Source organism: Melopsittacus undulatus, chromosome 11 (assembly GCF_012275295.1).
Source record: "Melopsittacus undulatus isolate bMelUnd1 chromosome 11, bMelUnd1.mat.Z, whole genome shotgun sequence".
NCBI classification, from domain to species: domain Eukaryota; kingdom Metazoa; phylum Chordata; class Aves; order Psittaciformes; family Psittaculidae; genus Melopsittacus; species Melopsittacus undulatus.
Genome location: NC_047537.1, coordinates 11,072,217 through 11,096,900, shown reverse-complemented (window position 1 = coordinate 11,096,900; position 24,684 = coordinate 11,072,217). Strand labels below are relative to the sequence as shown.

General features: G+C 54.8%; 1 protein-coding gene across 2 annotated transcripts in view; it reads right to left on the bottom strand.

Annotated features, from left to right (window-relative positions):
* Nucleotides 1-10,956: 10,956 nt before the first annotated feature.
* RABL6 (RAB, member RAS oncogene family like 6) overlaps nt 10,957-24,684 on the bottom strand; it is a 54,358-nt gene continuing 40,630 nt past the window's right edge. Inside the window, exons 11-15 of one of the 2 annotated variants that reach the window (XM_034067589.1) lie at nt 18,052-18,264; nt 17,065-17,413; nt 15,147-15,318; nt 13,645-13,688; nt 10,957-13,065 (exon numbers count right to left, since the gene is read on the bottom strand). In XM_034067589.1, the coding sequence (XP_033923480.1) occupies nt 12,862-13,065; nt 13,645-13,688; nt 15,147-15,318; nt 17,065-17,413; nt 18,052-18,264 (982 nt within the window). In that variant the 3' untranslated portion in view covers nt 10,957-12,861. Of the gene's footprint in view, nt 13,066-13,392; nt 13,689-15,146; nt 15,319-17,064; nt 17,414-18,051; nt 18,265-24,684 lie in introns of those variants that run through there. The other variant, XM_034067588.1, reaches the window with a different exon arrangement.

Genomic DNA, 24,684 nt, shown 5'->3' with positions numbered 1-24,684 from the left:
CTTAAAAGCGACTATTCTCCTGCCAGCTCCCCTTCAGATGGCCTCAGAGGAAGGAAACCGGCCCTGCAAGAGAACAGACAAGGTGCCTGAATCCCAGCGGGGACCTCAGAAGCCTTGACAGCATTGGATATATCCCCACAGCTCCTGGCTTGAGTGGGAGGCTTGGCCACATCCTCAGAAATGAGGGCTCAGAGACATCCCAGCCTCTGCTGCTGCTGTCAATAGTCGGATCCCAAATGGGGGAAAAAGCTGGAAAAAGACTCCAATCCAATTTGCACCTCCATTTGGGGTGCAAATAACATCAGGGATGGCAGAGCACCCATGCATGCTCTGGGCACTGCAGGCAGCAGAGTGATGTGCCAACTCACTGCAAGAGAGGAGGCCACCAACCGCTGTACCCTGTTACTGGGATGCAGGACATGGGGACCCTTGTGCAGCATGACAGGAGATGGCAGCACCAGGGGTTTCCACAGTGGATAGGAAGCACGTGTCCGACTCCCCACTCTGTGAACATGCTGTACTGGGCACCAGCAATGCAAGGAGGAGCACCACTCCAGGATGGGCGCCATGAGCTCCCACTGTGGTGGCTGTGAAGCTCGTGCAGCTCTGGGACTCCAGGGGTGCAATAGGCTGTGTCTACCATGGCCCATGAACACTCCTACGGGGAGCCAACAGTCATAGAATCCCAGCCTGGTTTGTGTTGGAAGGCAACTTAAAGCTCCTTCAGTTCTAATCCCTGCCACAGGCAGGGACCCCTTCCACTGGAGCAGCTTGCTCCAAGCCCCTGTGTCCAACCTGGCCTTGAACACTGCCAAGGATGGGGCAGCCACAGCTTCTCTGGGCACCCTGTGCCAGCACCTCAGCACCCTCACAGGGAACAGCTTCTGCCTAAGAGCTCAGCTCAGTCTCCCCTCGCGCAGGTTCAAGCCATTCCCCTTGGCCTGTCCCTACAGGCCATTGTCCCAAGCCCCTCTCCAGCTTTCCTGCAGCCCCTTTAGGCACTGGAGCTGCTCTCAGGTCTCCCCTTCAGGAGCCTTCTCTTGTCCAGGCTGCCCCAGCCCAGCTCTCTCAGCCTGGCTCTGTGCTCTCTTACAGCAGATGCCTTCAGTCCCACTGCTTGCAGCTGTATCCCTCCCTCGGTACTCATCAGTTCCAGCATGGGTTGGGCTCGGTGGAGGGGTGCTGTGTCAGGTGCCCCACCCCCACGTGCCAGCAGTGACTCCTTCATTGCTCCCCACAGCTCTGAGCAGCACAGACCAGGGTCTCTCTGCAATAGCCCTGCTGTGAGGGGCTGCACTGCCTCTGTGCCCACCAGCTTTGTCTTCTCTTGCATCCTGTGGCCATGCCGTGTGTCCAGGGCTGGAGAGATGGGATGCAGCTGCAGCTCCTGTGAGATGTGGGGTCGAGCACCCACTGAGCACCAGCACTTGCTCCTGGGCAATGCTGCTAGGGTGGGCAGGGCCCCCACCATGTGTGACCCCACTGTGTGACCAGGGGGACATGAGCACAAGCTCCCCCCAAGCAACTGGCACCAAATGGATGTGCCACCGGCTTTGCCCATGGCAGAGACACCTGGCCAGCTTTAATGGTTATTACATCCTATGAGGGTTTGGCCAAGGTAGGCATCAGCCGCTCCACAAGGCACTAAAGATGCACAGCAAAGGCCAGCAAAAGGCGTTTGGCTTTGAACAGCAGCGGAGGACCACAGAAAGGTGTTTCTGGGAGAAAAGGAAGAGACTTTATTCAGTGAGCATCAGTATGGACTATGCAGAGATGGGGGCAGCTTGGGTTGCCCCTCACTACCTGGCTAAAGCCCTGTCTCACCCCAAAGCAAGGGGCAGATGCTGGAGCTGAGATGAGGCCAGTGAGGTTGGGGTGTCTGTCCATGGGGTAGGCTGGGGAGATGTTGATGCCAGGAGGAGATGGGGATCCCAGTGCCTCTGAGGCTGGGAGGAAAGGTTTGTTCCCATAGTGGTGGTTCAGCATCAGCCTGGCTGCATTACAGTGCTTGAGAGCTGGGCTGGATCCAGGCAGGCAGCACCCCTGCTGCAGCCATGCTGATGGTGGCATTGGGAAACCCATCCCCATGGTGTCAGGGCGGCTGGTGGCAGGGAACCACAACCCAGGGTCCTACCTGGTCTGGTGGCAGCAGGGAGGGGGAGCGTGGGTTGACCTGGCCGAGGGCTCCGCAGTGGCTCCATCGCAGCTCTGCAAAATCAAAGAGGTACCTGAGGGTCCTGGAGCAGCCCTGGGGGGGGAGGGGGCTATGGAGGGGCTATGGAGCACCCTGAGACACCCCTGCAGCTGCAGCACTGCTGAGCCACACAGAGCAGCAGCCCCAAGGCTACTGTGTGCATCCCTAGGGACATGGGCACTGCATCCCATGGGCAGTGGCACCTCCCTGTCCCCCCCCTCCCCCACACACCCTGTGCCCATAGGTTGCCATGGTTTCTCCCAGTCATTCCTGCTCTGCGTGGGGGGTGTGGGTGCATGGAGAGTGTGGGTGTGAAGGGAGTGTGGGTGTGAGGAGGGTGTGGGTGCATGGAGAGTGTGGGTGTGAAGGGAGTGTGGGTGCAAGGGGGGTGTGGGTGCATGGAGAGTGTGGGTGTGAAGGGAATGTGGGTGCAAGGGGGGTGTGGGTGCATGGAGAGTGTGGGTGTGAAGGGAGTGTGGGTGCAAGGGGGGTGTGGGTGCATGGAGAGTTGGGTGTGAAGGGAGTGTGGGTGCATGGGAAGCTGTGGGGGACTGGAGGGAGTGGGGGGGACCACGGGCTTTGTGGCACTGCAGCAGTAGCAAAGCACCCAAAGAAGCACCCTTTGCCCTTTTGTGGTGGTCCCTCCACCCCCCCACCCCCCCCCCGGTGCCACCTCTGCAGGGAGAGGTTTACACATCCTTCCCTGCTCTCCCTGCTCTCCCTGCTGCTCTCACAGGCTCCAGCCCTGCTGCCCAGGGTCTCCGTGCTGGGTCACCCTGGGGATGCTGACATGGGCTGCCAGCACTTTCCAAGCTCACAGGACACCCCTGAGGACCCCCCTAGGAACACAGCACCCTGCCCATGTCCCCACCACAGGCTGCTTCTCACAGAGCCCCCCATGCCGCTGCTGCTGGGCAGGACACACAAACACCTCTGCCCAGCGGGACCACCCACAGCTGGACCTGGCACCAGCACAGAGCCCGGTGCCTCCCACACCCCCCCTCCCCATTCCCTGCCCTGCCCGCAGCGGGGGCTGCCCTCGCTCCCTGCCCAGCTCCTCACGCTGCTCTGGGCCGGGAGCTGGAGGGGCCTGTGTGAGGCTGCCGGGAACTGGGTCACTGCCGGCACGTGGCACGTGCGCTCTGTGCAGTGCCCTCCAGTGCTCTCACCACTGCCCAGGCACTGCAGCACCAACCTCCGGCTGCCTGCCCTGTGCCCATGCTGAGCACTCTGCCTGCTGCCTGCCCTGTGCCAAGCACACCACCAGGGCACTGCTGCACTGCACTGACCACTGCCAGGGCACTGCTCTGTGCATGCTGCCTTTCTGCTGCCAGTGCACTGCTCAGCACCCCCTGCCCACCCACTGCCTGCACATCCCACTGTGGACATAGCAGAACGCTGCCTGCGTGCACTGCAGCAGCTGCACTGCCAGCACACTACCTACACATGCAGGGCACCAAGCATGCTGCCACTGCACCAGCCTGCAGGCAGCCCCAGCATGCTGCCAGCACATGCTGCACTGCACCGAGCACCTGGCCTGCCTGTGCCGGCAGCATGCCCTCAGCACACTGGTCCAAAACAGCACCAGGGCAGCATTATGTGTGCACTGTGAGCACCATGTTCCTGCAGACGATGCTGGGAGTATGACCAGTGCACTGCCATGGGTACTGTGCCATGGGCACTTCCAGCCCTGATCCTGCTGCACACAGGCCTGGGAGGGCACTGACAGTCACCGCTCCCCGGGCCCTGCCCACACCTGACACTGCCCAGAGCCAGGGAACACCAGCCCCTCGGCCCCTGCCTGGTGCATTGGCAATTAGAAGGTTCCCTCTCTGTGCCCCCACCAGGGCACCCCCCAACACACAGAGGGCTCTGGGCTCCTATAGCATTGCCCCCGCCGTGCATCTCATGGCCGCTTCACACCTCCCTGTGCCCCTTCATCCCTGACCCCCTCACAGACTCCTGCACACACACTGCACAGCTCCAGCACACCCAGCCCTGGCCACCCCCCGGGAGGGGCTCCTTCTGCCGCTGGGAGCGGCATCCCCAGCGCGGGAGAGTGCCCCCGGTGCCGGCACCAGGCGAGGGGGGGCAGCACCCCCAGGGCACAAGAGATGCCTCTACCCCAGCCAGCCCCGGCCCCTCCCCCCGGAGAAGCTTGGCAAGGGGTGCGGCCGGGGGGGGCAACGGGGGACCCCGGGGGAGTCGCAGTGCCCAGGCCGGGAGGGCCGGGGGCAGAGGGGCTGTCCCGAGCGCTGCCGCGAACTGCGGACCCCAGGGCGGTGGCCGCGGGATTCCCTCCTCCCCCGCTGCGCACCGGCACCGGGAGGCACCGGGCCCGCTGGGCCGCGCTGAGCGCTGCAGGGGGAGATGGCTTGGCCCGGGCACTGCGGCTGGATGGAGAAGAGGATGAGGATAGGGATGGGGATGAAGATGAGGATGGGGAACACGGGGCTGGGATGCGATGCGTTGGGTGACTCGGCAGGGGGTGAGGGATGGGGATGGCCCCGGGAGACCAGAGGGATGGGGAGGGCACAGCGGGATGGGATGGGGACAGGAATGCGCGTCATGAACTGCGAGGGTGGGGGATCGAGGGAACACGGGTGGCAGGGGAGATGCCCCCGGAGGGTCTCAGGAGGATGGGACTGGGATGTGAAAAGGGGGGGTGAGGAGAGGGCATAGGGGGATGGGACGCGATGCGATGGTCCGGAGGGATCGGGGAAGGGGACTGGTCAGGGTCCGCAGGGAGTACGAAAGGCCCCAGCCCCCTGACCGGTACCCCCCTTACCTGCTCCGTGCCCACCGCCCCAGAGGCCGCCCTGCCGCATCCTCTACAGCACCACCGCGCTAGGCTCGGGCTGTCGCCGCCACGGTGGCCATGGCCGTGCTCCGCCCGATCCCGCACGGCCCGGTCCGGTAGGACTCGGCTCGACACGGCACGGCTCGGCACCGCACAGCACGACGCTCCGCCGCTGCCGCTCGGCTCCGCCGCCGCTTGTTTTCCCATAAATACGGCAGGCGGAGTTAGTGGCCGGGGCCGGGACCGGGACCGGAGCCACCCACCGGCACCGCCCCCGGCCCCGGGCCCATTCATCGGGCCCAGCTCTGGCTCCGCTCGGCAGCGGCCCCCACCCCCATCCCCATCCCATCTCATCTCACCCCATCCCATTGCATCCCCATCCCCATCCTCATTGTGCCGTGCCCTCACGCCAGCAGATCCCCAGCGCCGGCAGCCCCTGGGCTCGTCCCCGCCTGACCTTGGCCCACCGTGGCCAGTGAAATCCCCGATAAGCTCCTCTGTGGCGCGGCCTCATTTCCCGGAGGTGCAGGGGCTGTCAGTGCCCGCGGCCGGGAGATGCTCAGTGATGAGCAGGCAACGCACGGCGGCAGATGAAGGTGGCGTCCGGCAGCTCCCGGTGCGCAGCAGCTGCAGCGCAAGAGCTCGGCCTCAGCTTCCTCATCTCCCACCTCCCCGAGCCCCCGGGACACCGCTGGTGTAGCCGAGGGTCCCGGCACCGGTGGGTGCCCCGGGAAGGAGCCTCGGCACTGGGGACCCGCTCCGAGCGCAGTGTTGAGCTCTGCCCTCCCAGCCAGTCCCTGCGCAGCCGGTGCCTACCGGGATTTGCTTGAGTTCAAAATCCTCCATAGCCAAGACCCTTCCCCTCCCCCCCGCTGTGGCTCCGGGAGCATCCTCCTGTGGTCCGCCCGCAGCTGAGCCGGGCGCTGCAGCACACTGGTGTTGCCATGACTCCTGCAGGAATGCAGCCCGGGATGGTGCATTTGGCCCCCGCGTGTCCTGTGATCCGCAGCAGGGCACCGGCAGAGCTCACTGCACAGATGAGGGGACACAGCTGCTGCCGGGGGAGCAGGGTCGGGAGGAGCAGCTCCCCGGGGAGCTGTGGCCCCGCTCAGCCAGGCCCGGCTCCTCCCACCCCCCCCAGTTCCCATTTTCCTCCCTGCAGGACACATGGCTCCGGCTCCTGCCCGGTGCCCTCCGCGGCCCCCGCCCGCGTCTCCATCTGCTCCCACCGGCTGCCGCCGGAGCAGAGCCGGGCGAGTTCCTGACGCGGTCACTGATGCCAGCCCGGAGCCCTGCCCGGGGGTGCCGGGGCTCAGCACCCCCCGTAGTGCCACCACACAGAGATGCAGGAGCCCAAATCCTATGGCCTTCAACGGAGTCCTGGCATGGAGAATGCTGCTGACAGGTGCCTTCCCTAACGACATCCCCTTTGGTGCCACCGTCTGACCTTGCAGATGTGGCCCTGAGTGGCACCTGCATGGACTGAGGTCACCGATCCAGAGCTCCATGCTTTGGAGTGGCCATAGGGCCTCAAACAAGGGGCTGGACCATATTCCCCGAGCCCTATGACAAGTGGTGGTGGAACCATCTGCTGCCCCCACTGGGAGGCTGCTATTTTAGGCTGGGAAGTGCTGAGGGATCCAACTGGACCATGAGCATGTTGTCTCACCACTGGAGATGCTGGAGCCATGGCATGTGCTGCTGTCACTGGGGTTGTGGGTGCCTCCTCCTTGAGCCAGGGGCAGCCTGAAGGAAAGGAGATGCCACAGGAGGAGGATGGAGGTTGTGCGAGGCTCACTGGGAGTGGGCAAGGGGGTGCTCTGGGGCACATGGCTACTGTGGCTGTGGCAGCCCTGGGCACCCAGACTGGGGCACTCAGAAGGGGACAGCCCCGGGGTGGCCCTTGGGTGCAGTGGGGGCTGTCCCCAGCCTCGTGCCTGCTGCTGCAAGGGGCCAGCCCCTCAGCGGTGGCAGAGCTCTGCAGGAGGGACAGGGCTGTGCCCACCCCTGTGCTGGGCCCCTGCCATGGCTGTGCAGGTCCAGGCTTGTCCCTGGCCGAGCTGCTGGGCTGTGTCCTGCAGGGAGGACACGGGCAGTCAAGAGGGATGACACGAGCCGGGCTCGTTCCCACAGTCCTGCAAGTGAAAGGTCAGTGCTGTGCCAGCTTCTGCCCCATGCTGGGTGTGCAGCCTCATGTCCCCCATGGCTCCATCCGGGCCAAGAGCTGGGGAAGGGCTGGAGTGGGGGAACCCCCACCCCTTTCTGTGTGGGGTTCTTGCCTGGCCGGTGCTGGGCCCCCCCATGCCCAGTAGGGAGCAGAGCTGTGACAGGCCCTCTGTTGCCATGACTCAGTTGCCCCACCAGCACCACACTCCTGCTCTCTGCTGATTGTGGCTGGGAGAAGTCCCCACTGTGGGCTGGAGCTGTTCATGGTGGGCAGTGCTGGGTCGGTCCGTGCCTGTGGCTGCAGGTCACAGACTCAGCTCTACCATGCCCTGGCCAAGAGGAAACTGAGGCACAGAGGAACACCATGCCCAAGGGTCACAGTGAGCATCATTGGGGATTGGTGATGATGCTGATCACTTGGGAAGCCCCAGAACATGACAGATCTCAGCCCTGGGGGGGGACATGGAGGCTCACATCTTCAGACATTGGGAGGCCTGCAGGAGAGCCTATCCAGGGACCTGCATGTGCCATGGACAGCACCAGGAATGTGCTGGGGATGCTGCACGTTGCCCCACTTCATCCCCCGCTGCTGAATTTACAGCAGGGGTTAATGTCCAATCCCTTCCCTTTGTGCCCAGGTGCTGCTGTCCCAGGTGGGCAGCTCCTGGCTGGGGCGATGCTCCTGTTGCCCTGAGCTGGCTGTGTCAGGGGTCTCTCCCCTCCTCCCAGCTTCTCTCACCCTTCCCTGGCATCACCTCCCTTCCCCCAGCCCTGAAACGAAGGAGAGCCAGGCCCTGCTGCCCGCCTCAGGGCTCAGAAGGGAGCTGGATCTTGCCCACAGCTCCTGATGCCTTTGGCAGCAGGAGGGTGAGTATGAAGTGTGTAAAGCACCTGCTGGCTTTAGTGTCCCTGCCTGTAAAGAGCTGTAGACCCACATCCCTTTCTGCCTCCTTGGGAATGATGGGTCAGTCATCAAAGGCAACGAGTCTTGAGCTTAAGCACAGGGCATCCATCTCCTGCCCCATAGCAGTGCCAGAGGCAGACATCCCGTTTGGGGTGCCCTCACCTCCCATGGTAGCAGTGGGAGGGATCTGGTGCTGCCTGGCCAGCAGGACGCAGCCCTGGTGTATGATGGAGCTGTACCCACGCAGCACCAGCACTGGTCAGCCTCCCAGGTGATGCCACTCGCCAGCAGCACCGTACCCTGGAGCCACTGGCACCCGCAGTGATGCATGAACCAACCTCATGCTGGGCTGTGACTGCAGCACAGGCAGTGCTCGAGGCCACCACTGCACACCCCTGCTTGGAGCCACTGCCTGCCAATGGCACAAGGAGGGTTTCTCCTTCCAGCTCCAGGAAAAGCCTCTTCTGAGCCTGCTCAGGGACCCCAGGACAGGCAGGGCTCCCCCAGGCCACGACTCACTGTCCCAGAGCAGTCAGTGGCTGGCATTGCAGGACACAGCATCCTCCTCCCCTCATCTCACCTCTGCAGTGATGAACAGCCACACCACTGCTTCCCTCCTTGCTGCCACCTATTTGGAGATCACTGGTTTTAGTGAGCTCAGAAGCTGACTTGCCCATAGGCATTATCCCACATACAGCCCTAGCAGAGCCCAAGCACACACAGGGAACCTCCTGCTCTAACCAATCACTGTGCTCTGGGTTCCCAAAGGCTGCTCCATGCCTGAAGCTGCAGCTTGAGCCAATGATACTGCATCTCACCCGACCAAGGTCTGCCCAAGCCTGAGGGACCCGCCGGCTCCAGCCACTGTCTGATGGCGACAGGGGACCATTTCCCTCTGCTCAGCAACTCCCCTGCGGTGTGGCTGAAAGCTGGATGCTCCCTGTGAGCTGTCCTAGGGCCAGGGACACGGGAGACATCCCTGAGGTGCTGAAGGTTTGTTTTGGAGGCAAACCCACAAGTCAAGGAGGCTCAAGCCCTTATCCTTAAGCAGCAGACTGAGCCATCACTGGATTAATTATATTATGCCATGATTGAGGCTGTTGCTTGGTTACAGCAGCCACCCCTGAGCCCATCCTACTGCGGGAATTCCCCAGCATCACTTGTTTCAATCTCCGGGGCACCCCAGAAGGACACGACCGTGCTAACGGCCTCTCCATGCAGCAGGAAGGGGAAGCTGCAGGCAGCTGCAGGCAGAAGAGCCATCAGCCCCCTTGCCCCAGCCACTCCCTGCCTGCTCATTGCCCTTCCCTCAGCTCTGCCTGCCCCAGCTTTGCCTCTGCTGTGTGTTTGTGCAGACACCCGAGGTTCCAAGTCCTGCGGTCACTCTGTGTCCTGCTAAATGCTGGGCTGCACCCCAGTGCAGATCAGAGCATCCGTCTGCTCCCGAGGGTGCCTTCACCCACGTCTTGTTGCAGCAGCTGCAGCAAGTCACACACCGAGTTGCCAAGAGACAGGAGCTGCTCAGTGTGATGCTGGATCCCAGCACAGGGAACCCTCCCTGCTCAAACACTGCGTGCACAGCTCCAGTCATGTCTCCAATTAGCAGCACAGCCTCTGCTTTTCCCACTGGGACGCTACACACGACGTCCCCAAAGCAGACAGTGTCTGTCCTGCAGACGGGTCCCTTTCTCCTCCCCGGTGGCTGCCAGCCCAGCCTGATGCCTGAGCGCATGGAGGCTGCTCCCCCTGCAGCAAGTCCCGAGCAATCCCAGCTGCGAGGACACAGGGACCTCGGAGGTACCTCAATGACTGATCATGAACACTCCACCTTCAAGTTGGCACTGTGGAAGCCAAGATGCAACCGCATTGTGGCTGAGGGGCCCGTGGATCTGGTGTGGAGGCAGAAGAGCAGCAGACTCAAGGATGGGTCTCTCCACACTGCAGATAAACCCGCACTTCTCCCTCCTGCTGCTCTAAACCAAGCACAACCTGGTCCAACATCAGCTCTGGGTTCACAAGAACCTGCAGATCCTCAGCCTTTGGATTTCTTTTCTTTGGATGACTGATAAACCCTAAAGCTACCACACTGATACCTCTAGAGATGCTCACAAGAACTATTTATATCCATGTGATCCTGCAGAAGCTTCCCCATAACAACAGGCACACACATGCTTTTTATATTTAGCTTATTCGAAGACTGGGCATGGGATTACATGCCTCACTTCTGCTTGCTGGCATGGGATTACACCTCATGCTGCAGTCCCAGTTGCGTTCAGCATTCCTGAAAAAGCCTAAAATGCACCTTTTCCTGCTATTCCCTTGCATGCTCCTGCTTCACTTCCAGGGTGGGATTGCTCTGGCCTTACTGCTCAAGCCAAAACATGGCACGCACCCTCCTGGGGCTCCAGTGCAAGCAAAGAGAGCTCCTGCATCTGCTTTTCTCTTTCAGAGTATTTTGAACACAGTGACTCATCTCTTGTTTTCCTCTCAGCTCCTTGTGCTGACAAGGAACAGGAGCCACATGGAGTGTAAAGGCTCCCGTGGTGCTCAAATCTGGCCCAGGTGAAAGACAAACCAATGCCCACGTCGGTGCTTCCAGGGGGCTCAGAGCCTTCTGCTCGCCAAGAGCTACGTGCACACGGAAGCAGAGCTGAGCTCCCTCCCTCCACTGTGTGAGACAACAGCTCACAGGAGTTTGGGGAAAGAACTCATGGGTTTCATGTTCACCTTTTGGGTTGTTTTAATCATTTTTAATTGAGTGCCCCATTCCATGAAGTGTAAGAACGGGAGAGCAGGGCAGCAGCAGGGTTCCCTTGTGTGCATGAGTCCTGAAGACCTGCAGCTCCTGCACCCAGGCAGGCAGGCTTGGGGTGGAGAAGAAGATGTCAGAGGCAGTTGTACAACAGAGCTTTATAATCAGGATGGACTGTACCAGGCTTTTTCGATGCAAAATGGAACATGACCCAAAACCTTCACATAACAGAAGTGCTCTCAGGAACGCAGCCAGCTGAGGCTTCAGCTCCTGCCTGACCTTTTGCAACCCATCACATCCCAATCCCCTTTTATGTCCCCAGACGTGCAAAATTTGAACTGTCCCATGCAATTTCCCTACAGTGTCACATGAAATGTAATGCTCAGAGAAGTAGGCAAATGCTCATGGAAAACAGACCTGAATGATACACTGCACATGCAGCAAAAAAAACCAGTTTGTTTTATAGGGAGTTACAAGTGCATTTTGGAGGCTGGGGGAAGGAAAAAGAATAATGGAGCAGCAAACTGCCTGCTGGTCAAGACAGCTCTGGAATGGATCATGGTTCTAACAGACACCTTGCTTTACAGGGATGTGGAAGAAAAACCCAGTTTGAATTCCATGGCTGACATTTTACAACAAAAAGATGATGGTGGGAACAAAACCAAGCCTCAAATCAACCTGCAAGCAACAGGGTCATGGAATGCACAGTACCTGGAAGGAGCTTACCCGGCTGAGCTGTGAAAGGGACACTGGAACCAGACCAAAAGGGGTGCAGAGAAATCACAAGCTCCATCAAAGACAGGGGCAGCTCACTGCAACACAGGAGAGTGTAAAGGGCCTGCAGAGCCCATTCAACAGCTCCCATGGCTCCTGAGCTGTGGGTATCAACCCATTGGTTCGGGTTCAAAGCAGAGACTACGGCTTCCCACAGGCAGGGGCTTGGAGGATGCTCTCCACTTGCAGGGGAAGGCAGCACATAGGTGGCTGGAGGCTGGGCCCAGGGCATGCGGCTGTAGGATGGACAGGCGCTGGCCCAGGACAGACACTGGCTGAGCTGCAGTGCTTGTCCCTCAGCATAGAGGCAGTCAGGGTTTTACAGCAACACTGTAAGATGCCTGAGAAGCATACGCCTTGCCATGCTAACACCTCCCTGGAGACAGTTCTGAAGCTCTGGATATCTTCATTTTCACATGAGAGTCATGTCCCTGAGAGGTACTGAAGGGAATGGATTTTAGTGTATGCAAATCCAAGGGTGGGAAATGCAGAAAAGCACTGATTCTTCTCTCTCTTTTTCAGGTTAGCTTTGCACTTTGCATTGTTTTCCCAAACTGCATAGCAGCTTACGTGTAGTGTCTGAGACACTGGGGCCACGGAAATCAAAGGGGCTTCCTGAATGCCAACAGCAGCATCAGTGAGTGCTGATTAACCTGCTGTGCAGAAAGGTCCCGTTCAAAGGACTCCAAAAATCACACTCACTCTCTCTTGCTCTGGCCCTGTGGCTGCTGAGTGCACCACCATATCGCGATCTGCTCCATTTAAAGCTCAACAACTGCTGGGTGGAGCAATGGCCAACACCACTTTTCTCATTACAAAAATAGGAAGGACAGAAAGTTAAAGACTTGAGACAGGCGAGCGCGATGCATTCATGCGGTATGTTTTGTTGCACTCCTCTTAACAAGACAAGAATTTCAGGTGTGCAGGAGTAGAATATAGCTGGGGCAGAGGAGGCAGCAGGTCCCCTTCTCCTCCCACACCTGACAGCTTGCCACAGGGCATCTCTGGAAGGAGAAAAACAACAGCCTGGAAGCGGGCCTGGAAGTTGTGCCTTGAACCATCCCCTCACTCAAGTACATCTCAGCTGGATTTGCTTTGTGTAAGGAACGCACCAGAACAGCCCCCACAGATGTGAAGCTTTTGTTTTGCCACTCTGGTTTCAGAGGATATTGGGCAAACAGCCAAAGCTTCACAGATCTGCACCCGTCCTGGTGTGACTCCTATGGAAAGATGGAGACAGCACGACCGGGAATCTGCCACGCAGCAGACACCTACAGCTCCTCATAGTCCCCACCTCCTCCAGGCTTGCTCATGCTGGCTCCTCCTCCTCCCAGGAAAGCCTCAAGTTCATCTATCTCACTGCTTTTCTCCTTGCTCTTCTTTTTCTTTTTCTTCTTCTCCTTCTCGTCTTTGCTCTCCTCCTTCTCTTTGCTTTTCTTGTGTTTGCTCTTCTTTTTTGCAGATTTCTCTTCCTCCTGCAAAAGGAGAGCATTTTCATTAGCAAATCCTCTGAGCATGTCAGTAACCAGCACAGCTCACCCTGGAAGTTGGCTCTGATAGGAACCCGACTTAGGGTGAAGCATCTACTACCAGGGCTGGCTTGGAGTTCATTCCAGAAGACCCTTCTGCGAGTTTGGACAGAACAGAGCAACGACCATCTGGTTTATGCATAGTAGTGGTCTGTCAGGCTGTTTGTGCCCGACAATACCACAGTATTGGACAGGCAGAAATGCCAAAGACAAAGCCTCCTGCAGACTCCCCTCGCTGCCTCTGAGGCACCCCTCTGCTTGGAGAAAGCCATGGTGCTCTCAATGGACTCAGCCCAGCAGAGATGTATGGCTCTGTTTAACCCTGTATTTTACAAAGTCACACACTCCCTGCTCAAAATTCAGCTCTTCTAAAAGCTTGGTTTTAGAGCCTGGGAGGCACAAGTCTGGTTGTAGGATGGGAGAACAGAAGGAAGTCCACCAGATGCAGAGTGCACTGTGGGAGGCCACTCCCCTCCTTGAGCAGTAGATAATATGGCAGATCAGCTCTGAGGAATCCAACAGTACCTCTTTGCTTTTCTTTTTCTTCTTCTTTTTCTCCTTTTGTTTATCTGTTCAAACAAAAAAGAAAAACCCAAACAATATTGGTTTTAATCAACTGAACCAGAAGAGAAGCAATTCTGCCCTGTCCCAGTTCCTGAGACTCACAGAATCCTGGGATGATTAGGGTTGGTTTGTGCTTCTAGGAGTTCAGCTAGTGACGGAAGAACCATCCAGGCCACAGCATCAGCAGTGGGAGGCCCATGACAGGCCAGCAGTCACTGTGTTGTGACTAATTCTATCAGCACGAGGCCAAAGTGTCAGCACTGGAGCCCTCTTCTATAGGGTGGCCACTTTCACAGTATTAAATGAATCTCAGTGTTCATCACTGTCAAAACATTTGTCTCAGGTTACTGTGAGTGACGACCTGGCTGCTGCTTTGACTGCTGACTGTCCCCTGCCTTTGCACAAACTCCCCTTGAGTATTTACTTGGCTGACACACAGGAGGCTTTGTAACTGCACCACATCTCACATGTGGTATTAGCCTGTCATCTGTCAGTCTTACCTACACACTCTTTTTTACTCAGTTGATCTGTAAATACAAGTCAGCCCTGGAGAAGTCTAACTGCTGGTAAAGCTCCAACTCACTGATGCAAAGATAGGCTTTTATGCTTATTTGAGAAAGACGAGATAGAAGGAACCCACATTGAATTATTAAAGATGCTAAACTGAAGTTCAGTTATTGACCTGGACCTCTGCAGACTTCCAGCTATTTCAAGCTGCACTGTTCAGTAAGTCAAAGCTCAAGCTGATAAAGCCACCACAGCCTGTGGCACCTTGCTTATACTTCTGGAATAGTTATTCAAAAAGGTCTCTCTCTGGTGCTGCTTACAGCTTTTTTCCCCCACTTAAGTCTTTAACTTCCCATCTTCTGTGATGACATCAGGGGCAGATCTATAGGAAGTTGCTTTGCAACTTTGTCTATTGCCAAGACAGCAGAAAGTATTTCTGTGGGTAAGAGTTGTACCCTCAGGGGATAGGGAGGGCAGGAAAGTCTGAAGAATGCTTGTGATCAGGTTGTGATCAAAATCCCACCTCACCCTTCCCAAAAATAGAAGAGCAAATTGGCAAGGAATATCAGAGCATCTTGCTGAAGTTGATCCAAATCTTTGAGGGGGTGGACACTGTGGTGCTGAGCACCACTTCCCAGGCAGGCAGCTTGAAGCAGGAAGCCTTATGCAGAAGCAGCTTGTGAAGGATGTGCTCTGCTTCCAGCTGAGACCAAAATAGTCCATGGTGGTTGCTATGGATAAGCCAAGTTCCCCCACTCCCCATGGGGAAAAACTTAAATAAAGGTATTTGTGCTGTGTTAAACCCCATTAGAGACTCACATGAGGAACTGCATGACCCTACAGGCTATTTTATTTAGTGCAAATTGGTTTCCTTACATGGTTCCCTGACCATTCTGGATAGAACAGAAGCCTGACAAGCAAAACGAGGAAGAGTGGAAATAAGGGGTGACCTTTACCTTCCTCACTGCTCTCCTTGGGACCGGCTTCTTCCAAACCCAAACCAAAGAGATCTGAGTCATTTTTCAGTTTAAAGGAGTGGACTGTTGCTTTCACAGTCTGGGGTGGTTTTGCCAATGAGGTATCATCATCCGATAGTTCAGAGAGATCTTCCCGGACTGGGAATTCATCCTGGAGACAAGAAGAGGCAGACAACACCCACAGGTTTTCAACCCAAATCTCTCAGCATTTTGCACACAAGACATCAGATGTCAGCAGGCAGGGAGGAGGGAAGGAAATGGCAGCTGAACTGAGCTGTTATTGCCTGGAAATCAATGCTCCTGATCTCATAAGCTCTATCTATTTCTTGCCTTGGTAAAACGCCTCAGTAGCACTGGTACTGGGCAGTGTGCTCTGGCAATGTAACATTCCTGCTACTCAAATCTAATTCCTGATGTAAAGGCATTAAATGAGACCTTCAACTGTGTTAGCTCAACAGCAGCTAACTGGAGAGGCACCTCAAATCAAATCTAATGGGCTGAGAACTTGCCTCCAGACCTAACAGACAAATCCTTGTTGCTGTGTAGCTCTGTGGGGTCTCCTGAACGAGAGGCAACGGGCAATAGGGCCAAGGATGTGGTGTGTTTGCAGAGTATCTCCCCTCATCAAGTCAAAAGGGAATATGCTTCCATGGCACATTTGCCTCTTCAGTGTGGGCTAAATAAATAGGATGCTGCAGAGACTGGCTATCACCCAAAAATCCTCTGTCCCGGCATGATGGGGATGGAAATGGAGTTTAATGATCTAGTGATTCCTGCCAACTGATCCTCTCCAGAATTCACTAACCACCCTTTCTTTCTACCCTCCATACTGCCCAAACACAGCCTTCTCTGCTGCTGGTCTGGGCAATGCTCCTTCCTCCCTGCTGCTGGTGGTGTTTTACTGCTTTGCCTGACCAGTAACCCTTGTAGGTGTCAAGCATTCACACAGGGCATCTCCCTGACACTGCTGCAATGGCAAAGCTCCCTCATAGATCCTGTTTTCGTCACTGCATGTGAAGAGAAGTAAACTTGTTCCAAATACTTTTGCTTTCACATTCAAGTGCCAAGAAAAGTAGGTACTGGAAATACAAAACAAATGCAAAACTACTTAATAAACAGCATGACACATAGGCAGGGGGAAAGAAACTGGGACAATAATCCTTTCTGCAAGACTCTGGAATGATGCAAACATACCCAACAGTCCTAAACACCCCAGAGACCAGGAATCCCATCTCAAATCATGGCTAGCAGCTTCTAGGGATTGCTTTGCTGTCCGTGAGTACAGATCACTGAAAGCAGAGATACCTCCAGCCACAGAAGCAGCAAGTTCCTACCAGCCCAGAGAAGATACTTGTGTTTTCTCCATCTATAACACCCAATGGGTGCGGAGGGGACTCCTGCTGCACCATGCCTTTGAGCAGTGGCCCACATGCTGAACGTCACAGAGACATTACAGCCAACCTGCCTACACTGGAAACTCCTTCCCAGATTTTCCTACTTCAGTAAGAAGCTTTGCCAAACAATTCTTGTTACAGCCGTTTGATTGCTGTAGGGAGCTCACCCTCTGGCACACACACACTTCTACATGTTAAACCTTGGGTGAGAACCCATTAGAGCTTTGTATTTTATACCTTGCACGCTGCTGGACTGACACCACTTAGGCCCTTCTGAGAATAAACAGCATATTAAAACCCATAAGCACAAACCTTGTTGCCATGTGCCTTCAACAGTCACAGTAGGCTTGTGCTTACATCAATCTCTACAGGTTGTTAGCACCTGAGGTGTTGTGAGTGCCACTGAGAGATGGAGGAGCAGATGAAAGCTCTGCTCATGAGATGCCTCAACACTTCAAGCTCAGTTTGACAGCAGCACACAGCAATTCATGCATGTTATTTACCATTTTCTTCTTCTGGCTGTCAGAATCCTCACTTTCAAAGTCCGGGTCATCCATAACAAATGAGAGCATCTGAGTAGCTATTGGTCCCTCTTGATCACTGTCAGATTCCTCAGGCTTTTCCTCTTTGACCACTTTCTGCTTAAGAGTGTGTCCTTTGCTTTGGGAAGTGGTCTTCGGGGCCTGGACTGCTGCTGGGGTTGCAGCGGCAGCGGCTGGCAGGCTGGTGTGGACCTTGCTGCTAATGTTTCTTTCAGACCCAGAACGTGGAGGTAAAGTGTCAGGAGGCTTCGGGTCCATTGCTTTGGTCAAAATGGCTTCACTCTGTGGTTTCAGAGAATTTCTGGAAGACCTGAGAAGAAAGAAACAAGTTCTCAGAGTCTGTCCACCCCCATTCTGTGAAGCAAAGCGCAGTGACTAATTAGTAACTGAGCCTGCCTCAGGGCTGCATCTCCACAGCAGAGGCAGTTCATCCTAGGGGGGTGGCTGGTCAAACACATACCACTCAGGCTGATAATAGCCCTCAAGTCACTGTGGATGCTGCTGCATAAGTGCCTGCACCAGCTGGCCCATGCCTATCACATACCCTGTGGTATGTAGAGAACATGATCTAGTTCATTGCTCTCCTGCACAGGGTGTGGTGAATGACTTCCACTCCCTTCACAAGGCTCGACCCCTCTGTCCTCCTCACTCAGCTATGAACAGATATTGAGGTGCTCAGTTCCAGCCTCTGCTGAAACTGGAGGAATAGGCTGGGTCATTCCCAAGCAGAAACACTCCATTGACAGGAGCACAGTGCTCAAGGGCACGCTGCCTAGGTGTGGTGCAGCAAACACTGCACAGAACAGGCCCAGCTAAAGAAAACACAGCCCAGCTTACAGCTGAAGGAATAGACACCAGGATTCCCCCAAGGATGCCCAGAAGCCAGTGGCAGGATGGAGGAGAGGCCCCTTTGCCAGCACAACCCCACACAAAGCCTGTGCTTTGTACCTTTTTTTCTCCTGCGCTGTATTGATGTCTTCGTTAGGTGTGGGAATGACCTTAGAGTCCTTCACCTCTTCCTCTTCCTCACTGGAGAGGGTGACGTCCTTGCTTGGCACCCGTTCTGCTGCCAGCATGGGTCTGCTGGGGATCTTGTCATCCAGATCCAGGTCATCTTGGAAGCCTGCCACCATGGGGTTCCCCCCAGGGACCTCTCCATCGCTGCAGAATAGGCAAGGATCAGACACAGCACCCCAGGACGTGCTGGGACAGACAGACATCCCCTGGAAAGCCGACTGCTGCTTGCCTGGCTTTTTCAGCCAATTGCATGTCCACATCCCTCAGCCCAGGGCAGTGACACTGCACCACCCAGCCCCTTCAGACCTGATCTGCATGAGCTGCAGCCATGCCACAAACCCTCTATAAAATGGGCCACAACTGGACGTGTCAAAGAGTGGCTGGAAAAGCTGAGATTCAGAGCTGCCCATTGCTCCAGCTCTACTGGAAGATCTCTGGTCCAACATGCAAGGATCAGTCAATCAAATAATGGGAACTGCCTGCCTTAAAGCCCACATCCTGTAATTAAACCTGAGCAGACACTGCCACTCATGGGGAATTCACTTGCAGCTATTAGATTGCTGGGTTTATTTCTGTGTCTCTTGTGCTCCCTGAAGCAGGCAGGTACCTGCCACCACAACCAGACTTTGACATTCCCCATATTAAATTCATCTAAGGACACACTTTCAGAGCTGGGAGTCTGTCAGGCTCCCTGCATGCAACATGGTGCTCAGAGGCAGACTGATAAAGAGCTTTGCAGCAGAAATTACCAGATGAGGATTCTTGTCTCAATGTCCCCAGGACTCAGCAACTTTAAGACTTTCAGAAGGATTTGCTCATGTCATCATACAGATGTGTTCCCCAGCCTCAGCAGATGAGCCTTTGCATCACCGTTCCTCATTCTACTTGCTTTATGTGCAGCAGATACCCAGCTCCTTCTGACAACCCGCACAAGAGTCACTGTTCTTTTAATGACTTGATCTGGATTGTACAAACACAGCTTCATTTGTACACAGAGACCAAAAACCGAGATGACAGCTTGGACCACATCCCATTTTAGAGGCATAAAATGAATCATCAAAACCTAAAATACTTAATCTGGATGAAGGTGCTACTCCCAGTCACTAGCACATAGCCAGCACTGGAAGAGGCAGTGGAGGATGATGTGCTGATGGGATGAGAAATGCTGAGGCCTGAACACAGTCCAGATGATTGTTATTACTCAGCCTGGTTCCTCTTATAGCCAGTTACTGGTTTACGAGTTAAAGAATTAATACATCTGCCACCAGGTAATGTTGTTATTTGTGACATCTGGACACCACACTTATGCCAACCAGCACAGCGCATTGACAGTGATTACAACCAATGCTTGTATGGGTCAGTGCTCGGATCAGGGCTAACACCCTCTCTCTGCTTCTGCTTTTGGTGCGGCTCCCTCTGCTCCCAACACAGCTTACAGCTAAGCAGAGACAGGCTGCTGAAGAGCCCCTTCATAAAACACTGCTGCTCTCATTCTGAGCCAGAGAGAGGAGGCACACAGCCCGTCCCACACAAAGGAGGAAAGAAACTGGTGCCCAAAGCAGCAGCCAAGGCTGGAGGAATGACAAGTAAGTGATTTCTGTGGTCTGCAAAGCACTGGTAGGGTTCCTCTGGAAACGTGCTGGAAAGTAAATGGACTGTGCCCTAAAAATGGCAGGATGTTTTTCTGAACTGGTGACGCTGCATTTCTCTAACCCTGCATTGCTCCATTAAGCACTGGGACTCTTCAGAGATTGCTGCCACTGTTCTTCTACCATACACCATAAGAGATCTGCAGCCTGTAAAGCATCTCCCAGTCTGAACAGGATGTCCATGTGTGTTCACACACCCGCACAAAAGGGATCACCTCCCCTTGCAGTGAATGCACTGCCTCCATCTCCAACTCACACACAAAGTGTGGAGTGACAGCTTCAGAGCAAAGCCACAGAGTGAGCACCCCTCAGAAAAAACACTGCTGCACTATGAACCATGCAGAGTTAGTATCAGGTTGTGGTCCTAAGGCTCCAGCTGGAAGGAATCAAGAGCACGCAAACCCAAGCACATTTTACCACTCTCTCCAATGCCTTGTGTGGTGCCAAGCCTGTGTTAGTGTTAAGCCAACGTGTTTGCAGGTGCAGGTACCCACCAAAAATGCCTGAGCTTGCCAAGGCCTGTGGCTGAGCTACTGATCAAGAGCATGACAGGGTCTCCTTCATGCTGGTGAAGGAACAAACCCTGCTGCAACACGAGCACATGGTCCCAAACCTGAACGGACTGTGTTCCACCAGCCCTGCCGTGTGGCCACAGAGCCACCAGGATCCTCTGGGCATGTCAGGTTTTGGGGCTAGAGAGCGAGGAAAAACTCAAACCCGAAAGCAGCAGATGAAGTGAGGCAATCACACACTGCAGGATGAGCTGCCTGGCTGTATTCTAGGAGATGGAGGTCTCCTGTTTGAACCAGCGTCCTCAGCTTCTTTCACTTGGTCTAGTGCAGCAAGGTACCAATAGAGTGATTGTCAGAACAAAACCAGATGCCATTAAAGCAAATAACCACCTCAAAGCCCTTCAGATGTAAGAGGGACTTACCCACGGCTACGATAAAGATCTAGTGATGCTGAGAAGACAGATGAGGAATCCTGTAGACATCTACAGCCAGTTCTACATGGAACTCAGCCAGCCTGACTCAGCAGCAGGGAAGAGGGGAGCCCCTGGAGCCAGATTAGCTCCTCCAGTGCAGTCACATACCCACTGGCTCAGGGGATCAAATTGAAGAGCAGCAAATTAGGTTCCTAAACAGCAAACCAGCAGCTGGAACCGCCTTCCTAATGAGCTGGTGAAAGAACTGATTTTGGGAGCTCTCTTTATTGCAAGCTAGAGAACCATAACACACCATTAAACAAAACCCAGGACTCCATCCATCTCTGCAGATCTGTGCTGGGATTTAGTTATAGCAACTCCAAGAGATGTCAGTAAATGCTGAAAGTCTCAGCAGCTGCCTGATCTTTTGGCAAGAGTAGCCTCGTCCCACAGGCAGCAGCACATTCCCTCACTGACAGCATGCTTGAGAAATAAAGAAGTGCTTTTTGTAACATTACTGCTCCATGTCAACTCCTGTTCCATTGTTTAGAGATGTTATGGAGCAGGGAACGGGAGAAGTTCACCAGGCATCACTGTAAACAAACCTCCAACATCAACAAGATGGCTGAGAAATCCCAGACTTCCAAACCTCTTTCCGAAACTCAGAAACAAGTTCTTGTACACGGAAGCAATCCCAGGCCTGACATGAGGCAGCAGCTCAGTCACAAAGCAGAACACCCTGCTTCCAACAGGAGGACAAGACCCTTTCCTCTCCCCAAGCAGTCACCCTCTATGTCAATGGCCAGTGCAATGCATGGAGCTCTGCCTGGGGATGGCTGAGAGAACTGAGAGTGTATGGGACAGGATTAAAGAGAGGATAGGTAAAGGTGACACCATAGTGTCTGGAAACTGGTTGAATGACAGAGCACAGAGTATGGTGATCAGCAACACAAAGTCTAGGTAGAGGCCAGTAACCTGCAGTGTGCAGCAGGGATGAGTAAGGGGCTCAGTTGTGTTTATCATCTTCATTAATGATGTGGATGCTGGGGCAGTATCTACCTTCAGCAGATGACTCCAAACTAGGAGCAGTGACTGGTACACCAGAGGGTCGTGGTGCCACCAGAGGGACCTTGCCAGGGTGGAGAAATGGGCTACAGGAACCTCCTCCAGTTCAGCCAGGAGGTTGAACTGGGAGCTCCCAGCAGCTGGGAAAGTCCTACTCCTGGGGAGGAACAACCCCGTGCTGAGGGGGACTCTGCTGGAAAGCAGCTTGACAGAAGAGGGACTGGGGGTCCTGGTGGGCATCAAGTTGAACATAAGTCAGCAAGGTACAATGCAGCTGCAATGAAAGCCAAGAGTATCCTGGGCTGCATTAGGCACAGTATCACCCCAGGTCAAGAGATGTGATCCTGCCCTCTGCCCAGCAGTGGTGAGGCCACACCTGGAGTGCTGTGTTCAGTTCTTGGTGCTCCTCAGTACGAGAGACATGGGCCTGGACTGGAGAGAGCCCAGTAGAGGGCCATAAAGATTATGATGTGACTGGAGCAGTTCTTGCATGAGGAAAGGCTCTCCCACGTGAGAGCTGCGACTGCCTAGCCTAGAGAAGAGAAGGCTTGAGGGGTACCTTATAAATGTATTTAAATACCTGAAGGAGGGTGGAAGAAGGTGGAGCCAGGTTCCTGTCAGTGCTGCCCAATGACGGGACAAGTCAAGGAGCACAAACTGAAACACAGGAGGTCCCTATGAAAATCAGAACACGCTTTTTCCACTGTGAGGGTGACTTAGCACTGGCACAGGTGGTCAGTGACGTTGTGGATTCTCCATCCATGGAGATATTGAAAAGCCATCTGGAATGGTCCTGGCTGAGCAGGATGGCTCCAGAGGAGCTTTCCAACCTCAACCAAGCTGTGGTTCTGTGACTGTAATTGTCTCTGCTGCACATGTACAATGCACAGAGCACTAAGGCACTTGCACATGAGCTAACTGCAAGGCTCTTGCTTACAGACAGAAAAGCAATTCCTCTTATTTGGATAAGAGAAGTAACCTCCCAACTTCTCAAAACAGCCCATTCTTCTGCCACATCTTCAATGGCACTTGGAGCCATCTGGAGCATACACATGGTTACAGCACACCCACAAGAACTGCTGGCAAGCTGAGTGAGCTGAACACTCAGGTATCTGCTTAAAAGCAGTCAGGAGACATGAACACATCTCTCTAATACGTTCTCAGGCTTCTAGTATTTAATTTTAAAACCCAGTAAAGCCTCCATTGGGTTTGGGTGGCTTCACAGCCACTTCTGTATTCTTTGGATCGAAGATAGATGTCTGCAGCAGCAGATTTTGTTGCAACTACAACAACCCACTCCCTGCAGTAAAGCTGGTTTAGAGGTGATGCTTACAGAACTCTTACATTGCTCCTGGTCATCATGGGGTTGCAATTGGCATCCTGAAAGAAATCAGTTATTGCAGGTGATGATCAGAACTATGTCTACAGCTCTGAATTTCAGTACATCTGGCTTATTGTTGCTGGCCTTTTTTAGCAAGAAACAGAAGGTAAAATTGCCAGACCACTATGAAAACTGTGCAAGCTACACATGAAACCAGAGGAAGACATGGGTGCTAAGCTGCAGAGAAACAGCAAGACTTTGAATTAGCAGGGATGTGCTGCATGGGCTTCTCCTAGGGAAATAGAGCTGTTCTAACTGCAGATGGTTACGACAGAGGTGTCATCAAAGGATGAAGCTGTGAACAAGCATTCTCTCTGTGCTCTGTGAAACCCCAAAGGTGTCCCATTTTCTGTCCCACCAGCTCATAGTCACTGGAAGCTCCCAGACTGGAGAGAGAAGGCACAAGGGCATCATAGCAGCCAAGAATGTGACACCTCTCGAACCAGGGAGCAGGGTTCCTGCACCACAGTTCAAGGAGTTTGGCTTTAACATCTATTTGCTTCCAGCCACTGATGTTCTGGAGAAGCTAAAGCTTTTGTTAAAGATTCAGCCTCCCACCCACAGCAAGAGCTGCAGCAAAGCCCAGGCAGGTCAGGCTTGGCTCCCTGCATGTCTTATTAATCACAGCACAGCACTGGCGCTCAGCTGCAGCCAGAGCAGCCCGGCAGCTCCCAGCAGCCACCACCGAGGGTTTTCTTCCCTCCTTATTCTTTCCTTTTATTTTCTAATACAGCATCCCCGTGTTCCAGCACCACCAGGGATGCTGATTCAGGCTGACCTGCAGGGGATGGGCAGCAAGCCTCATACACAGCACTGATTTAAGTTGTCCTGGTTGAAACAGAAAACCATGAATCACGTCAAAGACATCAAAAGATGCAGAATCCTCCAGGTCCACAGATGAGCTGTATCAGCATCTAATGATTCTTCTGCTTAATCCACTGTGATGACAAGAGGCATGAGGCAAGCTCCATTCTGAGCTGAGGGATGCAGATCCTGTGGGACACTTAAGCCACCTTTGAAGTGCCAGTCTCCTTTCAGACTGCTCATGGCACATCCTTATGTGAGGGCAGCTCAGACACAATCCCTTTTCAAAGCCACAAAATCAAAGCCAGGAAAAGGTTAAAAAAAAAAAAGAAAATCTGGATTAGAGCAGAGCTCTGCCATTTGGAGGATGGAATCCCAGACTGGCTTGGGCTGAAGAGCCCTTAAAGCTCAGCCAGCTCCAACCCCTGCCACGAGCAGGGACCCCTTCCACTGGAGCAGCTTGCTCCAAGCCCCTGTGTCCAAACTGGCCTTGAACACTGCCAGGGATGGGGCAGCCACAGCTTCTCTGGGCACCCTGTGCCAGCGCCTCAGCACCCTCACAGGGAAGAGCTTCTGCCTAAGAGCTCATCTCAGTCTCCCCTCGGGCAGGTTCAAGCCATTCCCCTTGGCCTGTCCCTACAGGCCCTTGTCCCAAGCCCCTCTCCAGCTTTCCTGCAGCCCCTTTAGGCACTGGAGCTGCTCTCAGGTCTCCCCTTCAGGAGCCTTCTCTTGCCCAGGCT